Genomic DNA, 24,250 nt, shown 5'->3' on the forward strand with positions numbered 1-24,250 from the left:
AGAGAGAGAGGCAAAGACACAGGCAGAGGGAGAAACAGGCTCCATGCAGGGAGCCTGACGTGGGACTTGATCCCAGGTCTCCAAGATCTCATCCTGGACTGAAGATGGTGCTAAACCGCTGAGCCACCCGGGCTGCCCTTTTTTTGTTTGTTTTTTTTAAAGATTTTATTTATTTATTCATGAGAGACACAGAGAGAGAGAGGCAGAGACAGGCAGAGGGAGAAGCAGGCTTACTGCAGGAAGCCCGGTGTGGGACTCGATTCCAGGACCCTGGGATCATGCCCTGAGCCGGAGGCAGACATTCAACCGCTGAGCCACCCAGGTGTTAAGGTGGGTGTATGACACTGATTTGGCCAGTCAGAGTGCTGCACCTCCTTGACCACAGTGATTGTTTCCATGACAGCTACATAATCCTTCTCGAGCTAACAAGTATAATAGATGGGTGCCCTACTGGAACTGAGAAAGAGGTTTCTTCCAGCTGGGGCTGCCAAGTTGGTGGCCATCTTTGCCTCCACAGTGAGAGAAACAACATGACAACGAAGTGATACAAAAGAAAGTGAAGTTAAGAGAAATTGTTAGTGATAACATTTGAGCACCTACACCCAGCCATTCCTAAAGTTCTACCCAATGATATTTCACATATGTGAGCCTAACAAATTCCTTTACTTATTTTCTTAAAACAGCTTGATTTGGATTTTGGTCTATTGTTGTTCGCCAAAAACTCTTGACTAATACTTGCTAAAGTGGAATTATCAATCCTTGGATCTTCTTGCATCTATCTCCCCCAAAACCACCTCAAAGGGAGAGATCAAATCATTGTGTTAGGCAAATATTTGAACCAGTCAAGGTTCCTTCAATTGCAAGTGAGAGAAACCCAATTCAACTGACTTCTGCATAGAAGTATATCCTAAGGTTTTTAGATTATCTGCTGGCTTGCTATAAGGTTATGGTTAGAGAACATTTGGTGTTTTTTCTATCTTTTCATTCTTCCTTTTTCTTTCTTCTTCCTCCTTTTCTTTTACTTTAGGGGCATAGGTTGGCCAGCAAAAAAGCCTCTTGAGGAGGGGAGGAACAATTGTGGTTCAACTTGGTTGGTGTGAGACCCTTAGATTTACTCTGGTATGCACTGTGGGGTCTTCTGACCAGGGTTTGGGGTGGTTAGGCCCTAGGGTCTGGTCTGGCATCCCTCTGTTACTGCATCTCAAAATATTTTCATGTGATCTCTCCTTGTGCGTCAATTTGGGCTTCCTCACAGCATGGTGGCTTCAGGGCCATTGAACAGCTTACATTCCTAAAGGCTTTAGGAGCAAATATTTCAAGAGAACCAAGTGGAAGCTATACAATCTTTTCTGACATAACCTTAAAAATGATTAGGCATCATTTCCACTACTTTCTACCAGTTACAATCAAATCGCTAAGGTTGTTCTAGATTCAAGAAAAGGGATATAGACCCCACTTTTCCATGGGAGGAGTATCAAGGTCATGTGAGATGAGGGAGATTATTGCAGGTGACTTGGATGATACCATTTGCCACAATAACTAAAGACAAATTCGATTACAAATTGTAATGTCAAGTTACTGATTTACAGTAGGAGACCTACCTTTCCACTAACCCCAATATTCAGACCTGACAAAAACACCATTCTTTCATATTAGGATATGGTGTAATATGGTGTCAGGATGTTGCTGGGTGAGAATGGAATCGGCACAGAGGCTTGGCTAGCCTTTAAGATGGGGCCGAGGTTTGCAGCATTATTTACAACAAGCAAGACACTGAAACAATCAGTGTCCATGCATAGATGAATGGATACAGATGTGATATATATATATATATATATATATATATATATATATATAGTCAAATGTTACTCAGCCATAGAGAGAATGAAATCTTGCCATTCTTGACAACATGAATGGACATAGAAAGTATTATGCTAAGTGAAATAGGTCAGACAGAAAAAGACAATACCATGATTTCACTAACATGTGGAATCTAGAAACAAACAGAACGTTTCATAGAGAATAGGTGGTTGCTAGAGGGGTGAAGAGGGGGGATGGGTGAGACAGGTGAAGGGGATTAAGAGGCACAAACTTCTAACTATTAAAGAAATAAGTCACAGGGAAGAAAAGTGCAGCACAAGGAAAATAGTCAATCATATTGTCATAACTTTGCGTAGTGACAGGTGGTAACTACACATATCAAGGTAAACATTTCTTGATGTATATAAATGTTGAATCATTATGTTGTATACCTGAAACTAATGCAATACCGTATGCCAACTATACTTCAGTTAAAAAAGAAAAGATGGGGCTAAGATTGATCAAATTTATGCCTTATTCCAAATGGTGCACATTTCTCTAGGGATCAGAAAACTTGTGTGTTTACATAATTTGTGTCTTCAGTAGACAATGCTGGACAAACACCACCTGATTGTTTTCTCTTGGTTCTCCTTTTCTAGATTTTTTTTTTCAATGATAGTCACACAGAGAGAGAGAGAGGCAGAGACATAGGCAGAGGGAGAAGCAGGCTCCATGCACCCGGAGCCTGATGCGGGATTCGATCCCGGGTCTCCAGGATCGCGCCCTGGGCCAAAGGCAGGCGCTAAACCACTGCACCACCCAGGGATCCCTCCTTTTCTAGATTCTATAGATCATCTTCCTTCTGTAACACAATCAAGTTACACTTTCTTTGTTTCTCACATCTTCCTTAGACTATATTTTTCTTGACTAGATGAAGACATCTTGCAAGATAATTATTTACAGGCCACTTACTGGCCCAGGTAAAGGTACTTACATCAACAACTGGATTGGCCCATGACAGTTCTCCCTCAGAGGGAAACCTGATTTCCAAGCTCTAGGACATGTCAGCGTAATAACTGTGTTTGTGTTCATAGCCTTTGTGTGCTCATTCATTTGGATTGGATTCATTTGGATTTTCCCTAATAAGAGTGAAGGAGCTCCTCATGTATTTAAGTCTTAATTAATTAATTAATTAATTAAGTCTTAATTAATTATAATGAACGCCACATTTGAGGGGAATGTTATTTTTACTTCCTTTGTGTTTTTTTCCATTATGTTACGGCTAAAACAACAATCATAACTTTACATATCAGATACTTTTACAAAATGCAACCTAGTTAAGCACTTTAACACTTTGCAGCCTGGCTCCTCTACTTCTGCATTCTTTTTTTTTTTTTTTTTGGTTTTGTTTTACTAAGATTTTATTTATTTATTCATGAAAGACACAGAGAGAGACAGAGACAGAGAGAGACAGAGAGAGAAGCAGGCTCCATGCAGGGAGCCCGATGTGGAGCTGGATCCCAGGACTCCGGGATCACACCCCGGGCTGAAGGCGGTGCTAAACCGCTGAGCCATCCAGATATCCCCGGTTTTGTTTTGTTTTAAGATTTATTTAATCATGAGAGACAGAGAGGCAGAGACTTAGGCAGAGAGAGAAGCAGGCTCCCCGTGGGGATCCCCATGCGGGGCTCCACCCCAAGAGCCGGGGATCACCCCTGAGCCGAAGACGGATGCTCAACCACTGAGCCACCCAGGCCTCCTTCTTATCTTTAAGATAGGGGTAATACATACGGGTAATACAGCACTTAGTACGTTTTTAAAGGCTAAATCCACTTAAGGGCTTGGCTCCACGACCAGCGCATAAAAGCGCTCCGCGGAGGGAGCTCTCCGTCCAGCTCCCGAACCGGGTCCAGGTCCGCGCAGACGAGGCGGTGACCGCGCGCCGGAAAGTGAGAGCATCAGGGGCGCGCGGGTGGCCCAGCGGTGGAGCATCTGCCTTCAGCCCGGGGCGTGATCCTGGAGGCCTGGGATCGGGGCCCCCGCCCGGCTCCTGCGTGGAGCCTGCTTCTCCCTCGGCCTGTGTCTCTCTGTTTGTGTCTCTCATGAGTAAATAAATAAAATCTTTTAAAAAGGAAATGAGAGAACGTCCCCGGGGAGCGTCGCTGCCGCCCAGGCCGGGTGCGGCCCAGCGCCCCGCAGCAGCCCCGCCCGCACAGGGGCCGCCTTGGGTCCCGGGCCTCCGGGGAGGGGGCGCGGCCGGGGCTCCCCGCAGGCCTCCGCTTCCTCCTCCTCCTCCTCCTCCTCCTCTTCCTCCTCCTCCTCCTCCTCCGCCGCCGCCGCCGCCGCCGCCGCCGCCCGCGGCCGCCGCCAGGGGGCGCGCTCCGACCCCGGCCGGCCCGGCGGCGGGGCCCCGGCGCGGCGAGCGCGGACTCGGGGCGGCCCGGCGGGGGGCGGGGGCGGGGGCCCGGAGGCCGCGGCGGGGCGGGCGGGAGGGGGCGCTGCGGGGCCGGCGGGGCGGGGCGGGGCGCGGAGGAAGTGCCGTCTTGGCCGCCGCCACCGCCTCGGGCCGCCGCGGGGCCGCCTCCGCCACGCGGGCCGCGATGTCGGCGGGGCCCGGGCGCGACGACGCGGGGAACGGGGGCGCGCGGCGGCCGCGGGAGACGGCGGAGCAGGAGCTGCAGCGGCGCCGGGAGCAGAAGCGGCGGCGGCACGACGCGCAGCAGCTGCAGCAGCTCAAGCACCTGGAGTCCTTGTGAGTCCGCGCCGCCCCGCTGCTCCGCCAGGTGTGGGGGCGGGGAGGCCGGGCGCCGGGTGCCCGGGTCCCCGCGGGCGCGCCTCGGGGGGGCGGGGAGGGGCGGGGAGGGGCGCCGAGCGGCCTGCGCAGGGCCCGAGCCCGCGGCAGGTGCAGTGAGCGCCGCCGCCCTGCGCCTCCCCGGGGGCCGGTCGCGGGGCCGACGGTGAAGCCGCCGAAGCCGCCGAAGCCGCGTTCGCCCCCTCTGCGGCCGGGGCGGGGGGGGGCGGTGCAGGGGGAGACCCCGCGGCCGTCGGGGCGTGCAGGGGCTGCAGCGAGGCCGGGGGCAGCTCCACGGGCCGAGCCGGGACCCCCCGGTGGGGGCAGGGCGGGTGGCGACGGGGGCCGCACCCTCGGGTGGGAGGCGGATTCCCGGCCTTCCAGGTCCCCTCTTTGGCGTCCCCGGGGTCGGGCACTGGTATGACCCATGGGAAGGTGTAAGGGAAAGTCCTTAGAGGGCTCAGATTCTTGGTCATTAACCCGGAGCTTTGCCTGTTGGAGGCCGGCCGGCTCTTTTCAGTGTGAGCCTTGAGCCATCAACCACCTTCTTCTAAATTTGTGAAAACAGTTGTGAATGGACTTTTTTTTTTTTTTTTTTTTAAGGGAATGCCATTGCTAGTAGTAGATTTCAAAGTGTGTAGTTCTATCACATTCCTTTTCATCTTGGCAATCAGTTATATATTTTTCAGGAATTTGGATTTCTGTTTGATTGGCCATATGTTGTTTTTGTACAACTCTTGCAGCTCAAAGGATGTATTACTGGATTATTGGATTCATAGACTGTACTACCAAACTCCCTTTGGTGTCAGTGCCTAAGCCATGGCATCAGTATTTTAAATGGATGGCTGCAGATGAACTGTATCGTTTCCTCAGCTTATGCGGATTTCCATCACTCTGCTAGGTTATGCCACCACTTTGTGTTAGAAAATATTGGGGCAGCCCGGGTGGCTCAGCGGTTTAGCACCGTCTTCAACCCAGAGCATGATCCTGGAGACCCTGGATCAGGTCCCACATCGGGCCCCCTGCATGGAGCCTGCTTCTCCCTCTGCCTGTGTCTCTGCCTCTCTCTCTCTCTGTGTCTCTCATGAATAAATAAAATTTTTAAAAAAGGAGAATATTGTAAGCATTTGCTTTGGGAAACCACTGTACCACACCTAAGAAGTTAAGTCTATTTATGCCTACTTATTTACTATGTAGTCTTCACTGGGCAGATCCTCCTCTATCTGCCCAGAAAAGCTTTAGATTAGAGACTCATGGCATATGTCATTTACCACCTGTTAGGTTGCTTTCTTCCATTCCTGTTGCTTCAGATCTTGACCTCTGTGAGGCTGGTTGCTTCAGTCTTGGGGTTCTTTTTTTTTTTTTTTTTAAGATTTTATTTATGTATTCATGAGAGACAGAGAGAGAGAGAGAGGCAGAGACACAAGCAGAGGGAGAAGCAGGCTCCACGCAGGGAGCCCGATGTGGGACTCCATCCCAGGACCCCAGGGTCACACCTTGAGCCAGAGGCAGATGCTCAACCGCTGAACCACCCAGGTGTCCCTAACATCGATTTAGAACTGAAAAATAATCCTGCTAGAATTTGGGGTCTTCTACTCGAAGAAGATAGAACGTCTCCTTTTATCAGGACAGCTATTTAAAAACTTCTTGTCACTTCTTAGAGCAGTTTTCATTTTATATGTTTTCTGATTTTAACTAGTCATATCCTTATGCCGTTAGTTCTCCCTTCTAGTACTTAGCAACGTGCCTGGCACAATAATTGACTGGTTGCTTCTGCAAGGAGTAAGTTTTTACATGGAACCTTTAATATTATCTGAATATCAAATTTAGTTTTGCCTATTATACCTGTTCCTTTTTCGTGAGAGGAAAATACCAAATTTAGGGCTAGACCAAACAGGTTATATTCCTGAAACAATTACAGAAGTAGCATTGATTGTTCAGACAGAAATCTAGCATATACAACTCTAGAGCAGATATGAACTCCTAATAGCATATATTTGACTCCATTTTTCTTACTCCCAAGTTATATTTAGTTTTTCTTTCAGAGCTATATTAAGCTGGGCTTATACCAACAGAGCTGTAATGTAGTTACCACTGATTTCATTTTTCTTTTGCAATTAAAAAGCATTTTGCAGGCTCATGCATGTAGATGTGAGTAGAATGAAAAACAAAGATCTCTTCTATTTATAATCCTTAGTGCCTCTCCCTAGAGGCAAGGATATAACTAGTTTCTTTGCTCTCCTTGCAGAGGTACCTAAAAGGTGTGTGTGTATGTGACCATATATAGTCTCCTTCTCCCCCCCCCCACAAATAGAAGCTTACCAAATACATTATTTTGCTTTCTATTCCCTCCCCCCACCCTTTTTTAAAATTTAAAACTATTATGGAAATTGTCCCATTTCAATATCTAATTCACTTTTTAAATATTTATTAATGTTTATCTGTTGATAAAAGTAATACATTTTCCTTATAGAAAACCTAATTAGTCACCCTTGCTTCACCATCTGGGTGCAGCAGTGTTGAAGCTCTCACATTTCCATGTTTCTGGAGTCTTTTCACATTTTTAAGCCAGCTGCTATGCCCAGATGTCCTCAGTAAAATGTTCTTTGTAGGGATGTTGAATGGACCCATGATGTTTGGTTATCATGTTTATGATATGGTTTTTCCTATTTTCCTTTATGGTTCCCTAGGCATTCACAGTTAAAAGCCAAATAAACACCCACGTGGTGTATGTTATAGCTAGAAGTGTGTCACTACTGACAAGTGAACATGAGCATTTGGAACTAATTTTCCAGATTTGGAAACTAGAAGCCTTTTGGGGCAGTTCCGGCAGAGTGATGGGAAGGGAAAATGAATGGGGAGCATAGGGATGATGTGTATGTTCCCGTAGGAGCCTTGGGGGTCTGAGAGCTCAAAGGGAAAGTACATTCCCACCCATCATACATCTGCTTCCTCTAGCCGTGTTCTTTACTGAATGCTGCCTGTGGTCCAGGCACCTGCAGGGGTCCTGGACTCCGAGTCCAGCAAGGTCCAAAGTACACAGAGGGCTGTCGGAGAGCCGAGGGGCAGACAGCTGGCTCACTCTGCAGGCAGGGTGGGTGGGTGGGCAGGATTTGAACTGGGAGCTGCAGGGAAATGGGAGAGGAAGCCTCTAAGAGAGATCACCTTCACCTCCTTCCCCTGCAACAGGCCCTTCCCTCCAGCTTTGCTCCTGCTCCTCTGCTCTGCCCCCAACCAAGTCAGTACAGATTTCTCCACCTGCCACCACCCCACCCCCATGAGCCTCTTCAATGTTGAGTAGGTAGACGGCGTGTCAGGTAAACAACCTAATTGTGACAGTTTGGAACCCTGATCAGCTCATAGGTTTTCTTCCCTCGCATTTCCCCTGCAATCTCTTGCTTTCTCTTCTTCAAAAGTAAAATCACCATGTTCAGACACCTGATTGAAATTCAGGTGAAATTGAAATTGAAATTCAGGGAATTTCAGTTCTAGATCGCCACAGGAAGTGATGCAGCATCAGGTTATTTATAGGTGATCCCCGACTGCTGGGCATATTTTATCAACCGCTTTATTTTTGTTTTTATTTTTTAAAGATTTATTTACTTATTCATGAGAGACACAGAGAGAGAGGCAGAGACAAAGGCAGAGGGAGAAGCAGGCTCCAGGTAGGGAGCCTGATGTGGGACTCCAGGATCACGCCCCCCCCCCCCCAACTGCTTTAGATATAATGTAGTTTTAAGGTTTTACTAAAAGCATCCTTTTTGTTTTGGCCTGCAGTTGCTTTTTGCTCACTAAAACGTATTATGTTCTTGTTAATGTTTTTAACGATGTCTTTTCTTTTCTAGCTATGAAAAACCTCCTCCTGGGCTTATCAAGGTCAGTGTGAAGTTTGTGCCTTTGGTTATTCTCTTAGATGAATTTGACTCGGTGCTCAGAGTCAGTAACTTGTTACGAACACCTGTTGCATAAGGTTTGAACATCCTTTTATGATAACGCCGCTCCACCCTGCGGATTCCAGTCAGTTCATACACTTTGGGCTGGTCCAGCCTGTGCCTTTGTAGAAATGTCCTCAGCCCTGTGTCTGTCCCTAAGAACTGGGGCCCGCACATTCCTCAGTGATCAGTCCCCTTCTCCCTCGCTCCCTCTCTTGCCGTGGCTGCATCTTCTCATAGTTGTGTTCCTCCTCTGACTTGCTGCTGGCTTCCCGAGTGTCATCAGCTCAGAGAACAGTAGTCTCTAAGGGGACTGGAAAGTCCCCTGGTCCAGTCCCTAGTGCAGGGCACCCCCCTGTCTCCCGGCAGCACCTGGCCCCAGGGTCCAGTCTCTCTGCGGGAGGGAGACCTAGAGGGCTCGGTAGAGGCCAGGACAGCCTTCTTGCTCATGTTCACAGAAAAGAAAAGACTGTTAGAAAAACCTTCTTTTGTATAAATTTAATATTCATAGGAAGTGCAGACAATCAGTAGCCAAAAAAAAATAACACCTTAATTGTGTAACGAAGTTATTTGGTGGTGAAAGCACACTTCATAAATACAGCATGTGTGAGATTGTACAACATGACTGTGGTCTCCAAGGGATAATAATCTTTTTAAATTTAACATGTTATTCTCATCATTTTAGGAACTCTTGTTTAATTCTATACTTTGCCTCATTGCACAAGGCTTTTAAGTTAACAGAAAAGTTTGTGGTCTGAATCTAATTTTTGTGATCTAGAATCAGGATTTGGAGCTCACAAATCATTCCTATGTGAACAATACTAGTAATATTTCTCTAAGAATAGCTCTGTCATGTTCCTGATATAGTTCTTCTGGTACATTTATTTCTCGTTTTTCTGTCAGGTATAATTTATCTTTCTCGCATTTGAGAGGGTGATGTAGGATGACACGGGTGTGTCCAGCCCCTGAGAAAGCCAGGCAGTGTTGTGTTCAGAAGCAGGAGGGAGAGAATTCCTGTGCTTTTTTGCCAAGTTGTGTACATGCTGTTTCCTTTTTTAGGAAGATGAGACGAAGCCAGAAGACTGTATACCAGATGTACCAGGCAATGAACATGCCAGGGAATTTCTGGCTCACGCTCCAACGAAAGGACTTTGGATGCCACTGGGGAAAGAAGTCAAAGTTATGCAGTGTGAGCATGGGAGAGTTTCAAGTAACACTCCTCAATACACGCAAGTTATACAGAGCGTGTTTACTTCTTTTTGTTGTTGTTTTAATTTGTTCTCACTGCAGCCCTGTAAAGTCAAAGTATGATCCCTGTTTTACAGTTCAGGAAGCTGACCTGCATGTGTTAGTAAGTGGTCCGAGGTGAGAGGTAGAGCAGAGCTTTGATTCCAGGGCTTCTGACTCCAAGGGCAATGGTCTCCCACAGAAACATAGCTACTTTTGGAGTTCACTCTTTGGTAATATCCAGTAATAGGATATTCTGTTGTAGAAATGCCTTGAGGGACAAGAGATGTATTGGAGGGCAGGTCCCTTTGGGTCTTGCATCATTTGCCCCCCACCAGTGGTGTTAAGGTTCCATCCATGTAACCTGAGAGGAGCTGTGGGCCCCTGAGGGTGGGTCCAGAACAGATGTGCTGTGCGTGCACACCCCCACCCCACCAGGGCTCCAGCACTTTTCCTCTAGCATAAGATGGTATTTGAAGAAAGGATACTGCTGCCTTTTAAAGACATTTATACAGAGATTCTTTATACACATAATTAAAATAGTTCCCAGTCTCTTTTTCTTCCATTTCCACTTACAGCTCTTTTACTTGGTTATTTTGATATTGTCTTCATCTGTCTAAGATCACACATACATTGCATTGATTTTTCAGGTTTAGGTGTTATTTGTTGACATTGTATGTCAACATTGTATGGATGATGAGAATTTAGCTCTTTGCTGGTCTTACCACACATGTGTACCCTTACTATTATCACATCTTCCCCAAAATGGTTTTTTCATAATTTTGGTTAGATAAGCCTTTGATGTTTTATTATGATTATATTCAGAGCTGAGTCATATAGTCAACTCATTACTTTCCTTTCATGCATCTTTAAGAATTCCCTCCTTCCCCCTGGATTAACAGTTGTCTGGTTTTTGGTGTGTGTGTGTGTGTGTGTGTGTGTGTGTGTGTGTTGTTGTTGTTATTGTTTTTAGTTTCCATGTACTGATTTCTTACTCAACTTCAAATTGGTCTGAAGGTTGAATCTTAAGACCTTCAAAAGTATTCTCTTAATTTCACCCCTCTGAAAATGGTTGCTCTTATGCTTATAATCCAGGGATTTCCCTTGACTTTGTGTTTTGAATTGAATGTTTGTGTCCCTCCACAAATTCAATGTTGAAGCCCTAATCCCCAGTGGGATGGTATTTGGAGATGGGGTCTTTGGGTAGTGATTAGGATTAGATGAAGTAATGAGGTGGCTCTGATGATGTGATTAGTTCCCTTTAAGAAGAGACCAGAGAGCTTGCTCTCTCTCCATTGGGTAAGGACATACCATGAGAGGACACAGCTGTCTGCAAGCCAGGAGATTAATCTTCAGAAACCAAGAAACCAACTCTGTTGGCACCCAGATCTTAGATATCCAGTGTCTAGCACTGTGAGAAAATAAATTCCTTTTGTGTAATTAATCCAGTCTGTATTTTGTTAGGGAAAGTCTGAACTGACTAAGACAGGATCATTCTGCAGTTTCCCTTAGCTTCTTTCCTACATTGAATCTCCTGTTTCCTGTACGTGAGCCATCTTCTTTGTTGTGATAATCTCTTATGGTGGAGCCAAGACCATTAAATTGGGAAAGGACAGTCTTTTCAAAAAAAAAAAAAAAAAAAAACAACAACAAAAAAACAACAAAAACGGATATCCCCATGTAAAAGAATGAAGTTGGGCCCTTATCTAATACCATATGCAAAATTTAAGTGGATCAAAGACTTAAATAAATGTAAAACCTAAAACTATAAAATCTCTTAGAAGAAAACATAGTACAAAGCTGCAGAAAGTTGGATTTGGCAGTGATTTCTTGGATAAAACACCAAAGGTACAGGCAATAAAAAAAATGAACAGATTTGACTTCATGAACATTTCAAAATTTTGTGAATAAAAACATTATCAATAGTGTAAGAAGACAGGTGGTTACAGAATGGGAGAAAATGTTTGTAATTCATATCTGATAAGGGTTATATTTAGAATATATAGAGACCTCCTAAAAACAATGAAGAAACAAAACGTGATTAAAATTTGGCAAAGGATTTGAATAGACATTTCTCTAAAGAGGATCTAGTAAGCTCATGAAAAGATTCTCAGTGTCAATAATCATTAGGGAAATACAAACCAAATCTACAGTGAAATACCACCTTATACCCATTAGGATGACTACTATCAAAAAATCAGAAAATAACAAATGTTGGCACATGTGCAATGCCTTCAAGCTTCCCAGGAGTAGGTCAGAATTTTTGAAAGTCTTCTGTGGACATCGCATTCCCCAGGTCTTTTACATTTTTAGCTGAGCTCCTATTTATCCAATGGTATCACAGCGACTGGCAACTGTAATATCAACAATTGCAGGTAATTGTTTTCAACAATTGAGGGACTGGATTTTTCCTGTAAAGTAAACTACCTGACTAGTTAAATAGCAACAACGCCCTGTCAGTGTTAGTGTGGCTTTGTGCTCTGAGGTTAGGGGTTTTTGGGGACCTTAAAACCGGGTCTTACTCCTATTGAGGGTGCAGGACTATTGCTTTTCATAGCTGTCATGGTTACAAGGTTGCTGATTTCCAAGATTATTATGGAAATTGGAAGAGAGGGTTGGGAGTAAGCCTGGTTAAAATGTCAGAAATCCTGCTGTTCTTACCAAGCTTCACTAGCTTTTTTTGAATTAATGCTCCTCAGATTGTGGCAAACCTTTAGTTAATTTCCAGGGTTTCAAGTAAGTTGATTTGGGCAAGTTTGCAACAATTTTCAGTAGTTTTTTAAAAAATATTTTATTTATTTATTCATGAGAGACAGAGAGAGAGGCAGAGACACAGGCAGAGGGAGAAGCAGGCTCCTGATGCAAGACTCGATCCGATCCCGGGACCCCAGGATCATGCCCTGGGCCCAAGGCAGGCGCTAAACCGCTGAGCCACCGGGCTGCCCAATTTTCAGTGTTTTTATGGAGGTTGTCACTTGGCCATACTTGAAGTGCTTCCTAGCTTATTCTCTCTTTTTTTTTTTTTTTTTTTTTAAGATTTTATTTATTTATTCATGAGAGACACACAGGCAGAGACTCAGGCAGAGGGAGAAGCAGGCTCCATGCACGAAGCCTGATGCGTGACTTGATCCCAGGTCTCCAGGATCACACCCTGGGCTGAAGGCAGTGCTAAACTGCTGAGCCAGCCACCTGGGCTGCCCAGCTTACTCTCTTTGAAAAGAATCCTCTTCATATCCTTTTTATGGAGTGTCAGGAAGGAAATGAAAGCAGGTAAATGCACATAGTCTGTCATCTTTACCCAGAAGTCTACAGCTTTTTTTTTTTAAGTTTGAAAACCACTGCTGTTTTATGAGGTGGTTACTTATATTTCAATTACCATTTTTTTTAGAAGATTGTATTAATTTATTCATGAGAGACACAGAGAGAGAAGCAGAGAAATAGGCAAAGGGAGAAGCAGGCGCCCTGCAGGGAGCCCAGTGAGGGACTTGATCCCAGGACCCAGGGATCGCACCCTGAGCCAAAGGCAGATACTCAACCGCTGAGCCACCCAGGTGCTCCCTCAATTACTATTTTTAAGTAAAAATTTATTATTTAGTTAGTTTAGAGAGAAAGAGGGAATAAGCATGCATGAGTGGGGGAAGGGGCAGAGGGAATCTTTTTTTTACAATTTTATTTATTTATTCATGAGAGACACAGAGAGATTGGGGCAGACATAGCAGATGGAGAAGCAGGCTCCCTGTAGGGAGCCCAATGCGGATTCTGGACTTATCCTAGGACTCCAGGATCACAACCTGAGCTAAAGGCAGACTGTCAACCACTGAGCCACCCAGGTGCCCCAGAGGGAGAGAGTCTATTTCATAGACTACCTGCTGGGTCCAGAGCCCTACTGAGGGCTTGATCTCATGACCATGCATTCATGACCTGAGCCAAAACTAAGACTTGGATGCTTAACCAAATGTGACATGCAGGTGCCCTTATTTCAGTTACCACCTTATAGTTACTTGCATTGACTTGGAAAATAAGTGTCTGGGTTGGGACCAGAGCCAGTTTTACTCACTTGTGATTTTCAGGGGCCTGCAGCAGACACAATGATTTGTTGATATGGTCATATGATTTTGTGAAATTCTCCAGGGCAAGACTTTTTTTTTTTCCTAAAGAGTCCTTCCCCCATATTTTTAAGTCAGGCCCCACAAAATTTGGACTCAACCTAAATGGGATAAAAGACCCATGTACATGTACACACTTTCATTGATTTTATTGATTGTAGTGTTATCTAGAACAGTTGTACTCAAACTTTATTTTTTTTAATATTTATTTATTATTTATGATAGACATAGAGAGAGAGAGAGGCAGAGACACAGGAGGAGGGAGAAGCAGGCTCCATGCCAGGAGCCCGACGTGGGACTCGATCCCGGGACTCCAGGATCGCGCCCTGGGCCAAAGGCAGGCACTAAACCACTGAGCCACCCAGGGATCCCCTAGAACAGTAGTACTCAAACTTTAACATGTCTATAAGTCACCAATTAATCTTTTAAAATTGTAGTATGTTTCAGTATTTCTGGGATGGGTCAAATACTGTGCATTCTAACAATCTTCTGTGTGTTGCTGATTTTGTTTGCCCATGAACACATTTTAAGTAAGGATCACCTTTGCTTTAACACTAAGAGAATTTTGAACACAAAGACTTTGGTTTGAAGGAGTACAATCCTTCTTTCCTGAACTTGAAATATTGGGGAAGTTAAAGACAGGGACAGCTCAGAGGCAACCAATAAAGAATCTCCAGATTTCATTCTTTTTCAGTGGTTTCCTGTATCCTATCCTCAAAATTAAACAGGAAAAACTTCCCTTCTCTTTCACTTCATATTTGAGTAGCCGCCAGCATGGGGCAAACCTGAAAGATCTTAATCCCTCTCCCTGCTTCCTGACTTCCTTGGTTGGAGTTCCTTAATGTTCAAACACAAGGTCTCACTTAGCTCACTTTTCTCATATGACTTCCTGATTTGCCTCAAATCCTGATGGTTCTGAGAGGACGAAAACAGGTGAGAGATGTAACAAGGGTCTCACCCATTCCTGCTTTGTTCACCACTTCATTTTTCCCACACATCAACGCCTAATGTCAAGTCATTAGTCATTGAAATTCCACGAAGGTGCATGTTTCTGTCTTTTGCCCTAGAGCGCGTGTAAGCATTTTCTTATTGTATCTCCTCTCAGTTCCTCATCAGGGCTTCCTGCTTCTAATAACAGATCTTTTTACAAAGGACAATTTTCCTATTCAGCAGGTAAAGCTATATTAGAGTACTAATGGAATTAATATTTGAAGATAATTTGTGATCTGTTTTAATTAAAGGTAAGAGCTTTGTGTGGTGGTTAAATCAGAGAAATGTGTGGTGGTTAAATCAGAGAAAGAAGCTGTTAGCTCTAGTGTCTAAAATGGTAAATGAGAATCAGAAGTCACTTGATACATAGAAGAGACCTACTCTTTGAAAAATACAGTAAGCTACACACACACACACACACACACACGCACGCAAATTCACTCTTTTTTTTTTTTTTTAAATTCACTCTTTACAATACTTTTACATTGGATTACTGAATACCTATCTGATGAGATAATATTTCTAAAGCTACACTAATAAAAGTTGTTTGAGGAAGCAGTTTCCCTTTATTTTCTAGGATCTTACGTGGTTCATTCACTCATTGTGTTAGCTTCTGGAATTAGAGTATAATGAAGGAAAACTTTTAATGTGATCTACTGATTCTTCATTAAATGAAATTATCTTACAGAAATATTTCCTTTTTTCTTTGTTTTTAGGTTGGCGTTGTAAACGGTATGGTCACCGAACAGGCGACAAAGAATGTCCTTTTTTTATCAAAGGCAACCAAAAGTTAGAGCAGTTCAGAGTAGTAAGTAGAACTCCACCTTGTCAATTTACATTTTTTAGAAATAGTGAATATTAATGAAACAGGCTGTAGTCAGTGAACTGGAAGTTTGCATAAAATATATTCCCAGAAGTTTTTTGGTCAGAGTATCTGGTGTTGACTACATCTTTTATTAAATTACATTTATTGGGATCCCTGGGTGGCTCAGCAGTTGAGCACCTGCCTTAAGCCTAGGGCATGATCCTGGAGTCCCGGGATCGAGTCCTACATTGGGCTCCCTGCCTGGGGCCTACTTCTCCCTCTGCCTGTGTCTCTGCCTCTCTCTCTCTCTGTGTCTCTTGTGAATAAATAAATAAAATCTTTAAGAAAATTACATTTATGTGACAGATTAGTTAACAAAACCCAACTTTTTATTAAAGTGTTATTTGCTTTTACCTTGGGAATAATGATTCTTTTTCTAAAGCAGATTGTTATTTATTCAGTCATTTGTTTTAACTTATATAAAAAATCATGTTTTATAACTAAAATTAGAGTTTTAGTTTCCCAGTCTTTAAAGACCAGATGTCTTTAAATTAGAAGTTAGAAGTGTGTATATAAATTATATATGCACTTTAAAAAAAAGGATTTTATTTATATATTTGACAGAGAAAGAGAGAGCACAAGGGGAGCAGCAGAGGGAGAGTGAGAAGCAGACTCCGTGCTGAGGATAAGGGGCTCAATCCCAGAACCCTGGGATCATGACCTGAGCAGAAGGCAGACGCTTAACCAACTGAGCACCCAGGCACCCTGACCACTTGTTCTTCTTAATACTATCTCTTGGTCATCTCTCCAAACAGAACAAAGAAAACTACCTCGATATTTCTACCTTGAAAAGTATTTCATGTTTCTGCCATGGCATATGTTCTTATAAAGGGTATTTAAATTGTAATCTGTGTTTTTCTAATCAGAAAATCCTTTGTTACAGCTTCAGTGGGTTTGCAGCGAAAGTAACCCCTAGGAAGGATTAGAACTTCATTCATTCATTCATTCATTCATTCCTTTATTTTATTTTATTTTATTTTATTTTATTTTATTTTATTTTTTTATTTATTTTATTTTATTTTATTTTATTTATTTTATTTTATTTATTTTATTTTATTATTTTATTTATTTTATTTTATTTTATTTTAATTTAATTTAATTTTATTTTATTTTTTATTTTATTTTAGAATATGTTAAATATAAAATTACACCAAACTGCTTTCAGTGAAATATGAATTTTTATTTAGCTGATAGTCCATGGAGCCTAACAGAACTGTAACCTTTTGTCATCCTCAAGGCACATGAAGATCCCATGTTTGACATCATCCGAGAGAACAAAAGACACGAAAAGGATGTAAGGTGAGATGGTTCTAATGATACCAATACCCTCTTAAGGTCTGAAATTATATAAAGTTGGAAACACCCCTTCTAGTATTAGATGAGTGGTTTGGTAACTATGGTACTTTAGCTGTGAAATATTTGGAAGGCAGGAGTAATCACAGAAAGGCCAGTGGGTGGGGAATGGGCAGGCCAGCCTTGTTCTACTTGGGTTAGCTTAAAGCAGTGGGCTTGGCTGCTCCTGCTCACACCACTGATGGATGCTGACTTAGTTTCAGTGTCTGAGCTATTGTTAAAAATTAGCTTTAGACAAGAATAAAGATAAGGTGAATGAAGAGGAGGGTTGGTTCTTCTCAAACTGGTTACATGGAATTCTAAGTGTTAGGGAGATAGATTACCTAGTGTGACCTTGAGCAGCTGTGGGTGGGAGGGTGGGGTGTGATGAAGGAAGGTAGGAACATGTCCGAAGTTCTGTACTAAGGACTGGAGAAACATGCAGAAGAATTCAGGATGATGAAGAGACTACAGAGTGACTTGTACACTGGTTACCGTCACGTCAGAGAGGCATGGGTGTGAACAAGAATGGGGAAGACATGCACAAATAAAAGTGAATACTGTCTTCAGTAAGGTGGTTATTCGTGATGTTTTTTTTTTTTTTTAACTCTCGCTGCTGCTCTTATATCTTTTTTTTTATTTTAAACATTTTTCTTTTAAGATTTTATTTATTTATTCATGAGAATGCACAGAGAGGAGAGAGAGAGGCAGAGACACAGGCAGAGGGAGAAGCAGGCTTCATGCAGGGAGCCCGACGTGGGACTCGATCCGGGGTCTCCAGGATCACACCCTGGGCTGCAGGCGGCGCTAAACCGCTGAGCCACCAGGGCTGCCCTCTTATATCGTTTTTATCTGTGTTTCTTTTCAGAGTTAAATATGGTTTTGGTTAATCTTCTCTGTGTAGGATACAGCAGTTGAAACAGTTACTGGAGGACTCTACCTCCGAGGAAGATGGGAGCAGCTCCAGTTCCTCAGCATGCAAAGAGAAACACAAGAAAAAGAAGAGGAAAGAAAAACATAAGAAAAGGAAGAAAGACAAGAAGAAGAAGAAGAAACGAAAGCATAAGTCTTCCAAGTCGAATGAGAGTTCAGACTCGGATTGATGAGGACTTGACTGGTTGAGCATTGTCTGAGCATTGTCTCCCCACAGATCAGACACTGTGGCCAAAGACCAGAGGCCACGGTGGAGGCGGGGAGGACGAGGAGGGAGCCGCCAGAGAGCAGGGGATTCGACGTCACCCGTGTGAATCCTCACCTGCCTTCCAGCAAAGATGTGACCCCAGGAGGGTGAGTTGTACCTTCCCAGGCGCTGGCTCTGGACAGCAGCTGATCTCAGGCAGGAAAGCTTTGTTCAGTGCCCTCCTCCCGCTGAGCCCCGAGGTTTGTGATTCCTTGGAGGGGCCTGTGCCGGGGCAGCTGGACTGGGGATGAGCTCTGAGGAAGCTCCAGGTGCTGCCCCAGCCTCTCCCACCCCCCACCAGGGCACTACTTGGTTCCCAGAGACTTCAGGCTTGACTTTTCTCTGTTGTCAGGATAATAAAAGTTCATTATTTTGGGATCCCTGGGTGGCGCAGCAGTTTGGCGCCTGCCTTTGGCCCAGGGCGCGATCCTGGAGACCCGGGATCGAATCCCACTCATGCTCCTGGTGCATGGAGCCTGCTTCTCCCTCTGCCTGTGTCTCTGCCTCTCTCTCTCACTGTGTGCCTATCATAAATAAATAAAAATTAAAAAAAAAAATAAAAGAAAGAAAGAAAAATCTATTCCATAAAAAAAAAGTTCATTTTATTTATTTAAAAAATATTCATTTATTTATTTTTGAATCACAATATACTTACATGGTCCAAATTTAAAAGGTACACAAGGTTTAATCAGGGAAAACCTTCCTCCTGTCTCCCCCAGCCACTCAGTTTCCCTTCCCCAAGGGCTAATGTTACCAATTTCTTGTAAAGTCATCTGGAAATACTTATGTATCAAAAATTTTTTTCTCTCTTTTTAGTATAGTATAAATATATGCACCATTGTTTTTCATTTTTTAACCAAACAATATAAAGCATGTTGGGCCTTCCTATACTCAAAGACCCATATTCTTAAACCCCTGGCATGATTGCTTGAGTTTTTTGTTTTTTGTGGGGGTTTTTTTGAGGAGTGAAATACACTGTAATAACATTTAAAAATCATGTGTTTGACTTGCTTAGATCTTACTGCTATTTTCCCATGACTATTCCCATCACTTACTGCTATTTTCCCAAGACTATTTTCAGAATAGTAGATTCAGAATACTTTTAAGGATATAGAGGTTACTGTGTTGGGCCAACTACCCCCATCCCCAAGTTCATCTCATCCTCTTGGCTAAGTATAGCCCACCTGAGAACTTCTCTCTTTGTGCCACAGCTGAGGCAGCTCAGCAGCTTGGGGTGGTGCCCACAGCTAGGGGAGGGTGTCTGTTCCTCCCTTGAGCCAAAGTGGAGCCAGATCTTGCTCATAAGCAAGTGGTCCTCCTTCACCAGCGTCTGTTGCTACTTACATCATTCAGGTTCCCAGGAACACATTATTCTTACTTTTTGCCACTTTCCCTGAGGACTCCCCCCTCTTTTTTTAGTATTTTAATTTTTAAAAAAATATTTTATTTATTTATTTGATAGACACCAAGCATGCTTGCATGGGGGGAGGGGCAGAGGGAGAGGGAGGAAGCAGACTCCCTGCTGAGCAGAGAGCCAGATGTGGGGCTCAGATCCCAGGACCCCAGGATTATGACCTGAGCTAAAGGCAGACACCTAACAGACTGAGCCACCCAGGCACCCCAGATTCCCCTGTCTTTAAGGAATGAGTGATGCAGGCCAGGTTGACTCCTCCAGCTCTCTTCAGTAAGTGGCCCTAGTCTTGGCCTTATTTACAAAGTTTACCTGAGTAACACAATTGGCCCAGATTGGAATGGCCAGGATTTGTTATTTCTGAAAACTCTAAGGCCAGTTAATTCAGCCATGTCTTACACTTACCCTTGGCATCCTAGCTCAGCATGCAGCAGGAATTCACCCTCCAGGAATTTTTTCTCATGCAGGAAACCCATTCATGATAAACGTTCAGTTACAATAGGGGAGAATAATATCGATAATTCTTGACTTATGGGGCAGCAAAATCACCTGGAGTGGTTGTTGAAACAGACTCCTGGGTCTTAACTCCTAGAATTTTAGGTCTGGAGTGGACTGGAGAATTTGCAATTGTGACAAGTGTCCAAATGATACTGATACTGTTGGTCTGGGGGCCAGACTTGCAGAACCACTGCTCTAAGTGTTAAACCTCTTCCTGAAGCCTCCTTCCTCTTCCTGTTGTAATCGGGATCTTGCCATCCACTGCATCCCTCTTTGCAAGTTAATTCCCGTCTCTATTCTCGCTTCAGGTTTCTGGCCTAGTTTCCATGGTCCTTTGTTCAGTCTGACATCCCTTGACCTGTAGTCCTTTTCTCCAGTTTACCCACAAGAACCTCAAACTAACCTCTTCTTCCTCTGCTCCAATTCCCAGACCACTGACCCTATAAAGCTGAACAAAGTTCTTCATCCTAAAATCTCTCCTTTCAGACCCAGTACTCTCCAGTCCTATATAGAAAAGGAAGAAAAAAAAAAAAAAAAGAAAAGGAAGAGAAGTCACCAGACCTCCTTTTACCAAGGTATCTATCTACCTGTCATTATGGTGGTAGTAGGCACAATTATAAAATAGCCTCCAAGATTTTTTGCCCAAATCTGTAGAACTTGTTACTATAATGGATTTTCTACCCTGATTAGATTATAATACATAACTAACCTATTCAAAGACTGCAGGGATGTAAGGTGTGATCTTTTTTTAAAATTTTTTTTTTTATTGATTTATGATAGTCACAGAGAGAGAGAGAGAGAGAGAGGCAGAGACACAGGCAGAGGGAGAAGCAGGCTCCATGCACCGGGAGCCCGACGTGGGATTCGATCCCGGGTCTCCAGGATCGCGCCCTGGGCCAAAGGCAGGCGCCAAACCGCTGTGCCACCCAGGGATCCCTTTTTTCTTAATTAAAAAAAATTTTTTTTTAATTTTTTTAAATTTTTAAAAATTTTTTTTATTTTTATTTTTTTAAAATTTTTTTTAAGGTGTGATCTTTTTATTTTTTATTTTTTTTAAGGTGTGATCTTTTATGCCAGTTATTATTCTACAGGATCATTGCAGCTCAGGAGCTCCCAGTGCAATTGGTGAAGGCCTTTGTTATTATTTCTGCATCATATCCGTACTTCTTCTCTATACATAATCATGCTTTCTTTGCCCCTTCTGAGATTTTATTCCCTATAGCACTCTCCACTCAATTTCCTGCACACAGATCTTCATGTCAGAGTCTGACCTTAAGGGTGGTCTATGGTCTACTCAGGTTTTTGACCTACAGACCTATGAGATAATAAATGGGCATTGTTTCTATCTTTTCACTTTTTAAAAAATTGTTTTTTTTTTTACAGCTGTTTTACATTCACAATATAATTAAGCAGAAACTACAGAGATTTACCATGTATTTTGTCCCCACATACCCACAACCCCCCTCTTATTTCAACACCAGAATGGTACACTTGTTACAGTAGATATCCTACGTGGCACATCCTACCTCCCACAGAGGTTTCTGCTGTGGTTGTTATGATTTTCCAAGTCCGCCTGTCTGCAATTTTCAGGTTAGGGGTTTTGCTGTGACCTCAGTTCTTTGACAAATTTAGGAAGATTTGATCATTTTTAGTTCTGCTTTTACTTTTACTTCTTAGGACAGAGTGAAGACTTACCTCCTTACGTGCCAGTCCAGAAATCAGAAGTTGGTGGATATTGTTTTAAGTCAGTACATTTGTGGAAATTAGTGATTGCCCCACATGTCTAGAAACTTCTTTAGGGCAAAGACCACCATCTTTCTTGTTGCATGTTCTAGTCTCAGCTTCCTTTTTTTTTTTTTTTTTAAGATCTTATTTATTCATGAGAGAGAGAGAGAGAGGGGCAGAGACACAGGCAGAGGGAGAAACAGGCTCCATGCAGGGAGCCCGACACGGGGACTTGATCCTGGGTCTCCAGGATCACACCCTGGGCTGAAGGCGGCACTAAACCACTGAGCCACCCGGGCTGCCCTAGTCTCAGCTTCTAACACAATGTGTCACACATAGTGGTGTTCAATGCAAATTTATTAGAAATACAGTTACATTCTCCAGTTGAAACCTGATATGGAAATTGTAATGGATTCTGTGTTGTGCCACTAGTATCTGCCTCTTAATTCCCACCCTGACTTTGGGACTAAAGTGTTTACTTTCCCACCTGCTGGGATGGTTAACAACTGACAAGTTGCAACTGACTTCCCCTTTCCAGGGATCTTTCTTGAAGAGAGTCACAGTACCCAAGGTCATGCCTCCTTTCTAGGGGCATCCTGCATCAGTGACTGGTCAGTGCAGGGGTGTAAGTATGGCTTCTTACTCTTGTTGAGATAGTTCTGCAGCATCATTGCAGCTCAGGAGCTCCCAGTGCGATTGGGCAAGGTCTTTGTTGTTACTGCATCACATCCATATTTCTTCTCTATGCATAATCATGCTTTCTTTGCCACTTCAGAGAGTTTGTTCCCCATAGCACTCCCCACTAAATTTCCTGCACACAAATCTTCATGTCAGAGTTTAACCCTAAGGAACTCAGTGTGTCATGGGGTCCAATAACCACTTGGGAAAATGAAAGGGAAGGTGTTGTCAGGATGTACCCTTCATTTTGGACTTCGTTTACCAGACTTACTCTTGACTTCTCATCTAACCTCTAGAATAAAGGTAAGACTTTGGGAGGGGTTACAAAGCAGGCAAAGTGTTGATTGGACCATCCTCCTCTTTTTATGCTTGCTCTTCCATATACCAGTATTACAATCTTCCCCACCTTCTTGGGTCCAACGTCTTCCCAGTAGCCAGAGAGCCCAAGTTATGGTCCATTTAAGTGCCTTAGTTCACCAACACTTGAAACTATTTCACAGGTGTCAAAAAAGTGATGAGATTCAACTCATACTACCACATTAATGAAAACCACACTTTTAACTTCTCGTGGGGATTTATAGGTAAATGAATCAGATTGTTGGGGGCGGGGGGAGTCAGAGTAATGGAATGCCTTCCTGGCTCCCAGATAAGAAGTTGGATTATATGGATCCAAATCTTATTATTCAGTTACTCCAGCCAGTGCATTCCTAACTCAGCCTCCCCATTTCAGTTATGTTCTGGACTTGGAATGATGGTGGGAACACTCACAAGGCTAAAACTGTTCATATAAATTCACAATAAGCCATTCATTTACAAATATTTGAGTGCTATGATGTCTAACTATTCCATGGAGGTACTATAGCAGTAAGGAATACAGGATATCAAGGGTGAAAACTCTCTCATGTAACTCTCCCATGTGGACATATCACAAACTATGAAAGTAAAAATGCAGGTGTTACTAAACCACAGAAAAGTCCCATACTCTAGCCATGGATGGGGATGGGCGTCACAGATATTTTCTTAGAGTATCTACGTAATATTTTAGGTAGGGGTTAGGTGGGAGGTAAGTCACAAACCTTGTAAGACCAGCTTTAGAAACCGTATTATCTTTTGCTTGCCTTTTTGCATCTCATGCAGTGTTACTGCTTTGTACCATCTCCTTAACCCATCTTGAGAGTTAATTTTGTTAATTAATTTTGTTACCGTAGATGTTAGAAATAGTTTAAAAACATAAAAATATAGTAAACAAATAGAATTAACTCATCACTGGGCAACTCAGAGGGTCAGAGTTGATCCATTCATATGCATCACAATATTCGTAGAATCGCCCAGAGTGTCCTTCTAGGAGGCAACGCTAGCCTTTCTACATCTGCCCTATCTTACAAATACCCTTAGGACAGCCTTCATCCACATAGAAACATTTTAGCACTAGTCACAGACTTAACCTGTGCCACTTATTTGGGAAAAGATTGGTTCCACAAATTGACCATATAGGTGGTAGGCTCTGGGTATAAGGAACTCTTATTTGCCTAAAGTTCCCCTTGTTTCTGAGTGTATGCTGGAAGTCAATAACATACTACAACCCACCAATGGATATACTGATCAGTGAAAATACTATAAAGAAAATAAGGTCAGTCTCTATCTTCAGGGTAGTTGCTGTTTATGGCAAATCCTTCATCTATTTATTCTGTCCTCAACTCCACCATCCTTTTCCC

The 24,250-nt window shown here is 43.3% G+C and overlaps 1 protein-coding gene across 3 annotated transcripts in view; it reads left to right on the forward strand.

The window, feature by feature from the left end:
• Positions 1-4,379: 4,379 nt before the first annotated feature.
• LOC144288623 (retinitis pigmentosa 9 protein) overlaps positions 4,380-24,250 on the forward strand; it is a 50,072-nt gene continuing 30,201 nt past the window's right edge. For 2 of the 3 annotated variants that reach the window (XM_077856286.1, XM_077856285.1), the window contains exons 1-6: positions 4,380-4,552; positions 8,437-8,467; positions 9,583-9,712; positions 15,563-15,654; positions 16,949-17,010; positions 17,948-18,330. In XM_077856286.1, coding sequence (XP_077712412.1) covers positions 4,401-4,552; positions 8,437-8,467; positions 9,583-9,712; positions 15,563-15,654; positions 16,949-17,010; positions 17,948-18,146 — 666 coding nt within the window. In that variant the 5' untranslated portion in view covers positions 4,380-4,400 and the 3' untranslated portion in view covers positions 18,147-18,330. Of the gene's footprint in view, positions 4,553-8,436; positions 8,468-9,582; positions 9,713-15,562; positions 15,655-16,948; positions 17,011-17,911; positions 18,331-24,250 lie in introns of those variants that run through there. The other variant, XM_077856288.1, reaches the window with a different exon arrangement.

The sequence above is a fragment of the Canis aureus genome, chromosome 18 (assembly GCF_053574225.1).
Source record: "Canis aureus isolate CA01 chromosome 18, VMU_Caureus_v.1.0, whole genome shotgun sequence".
Lineage (NCBI taxonomy): Eukaryota > Metazoa > Chordata > Mammalia > Carnivora > Canidae > Canis > Canis aureus.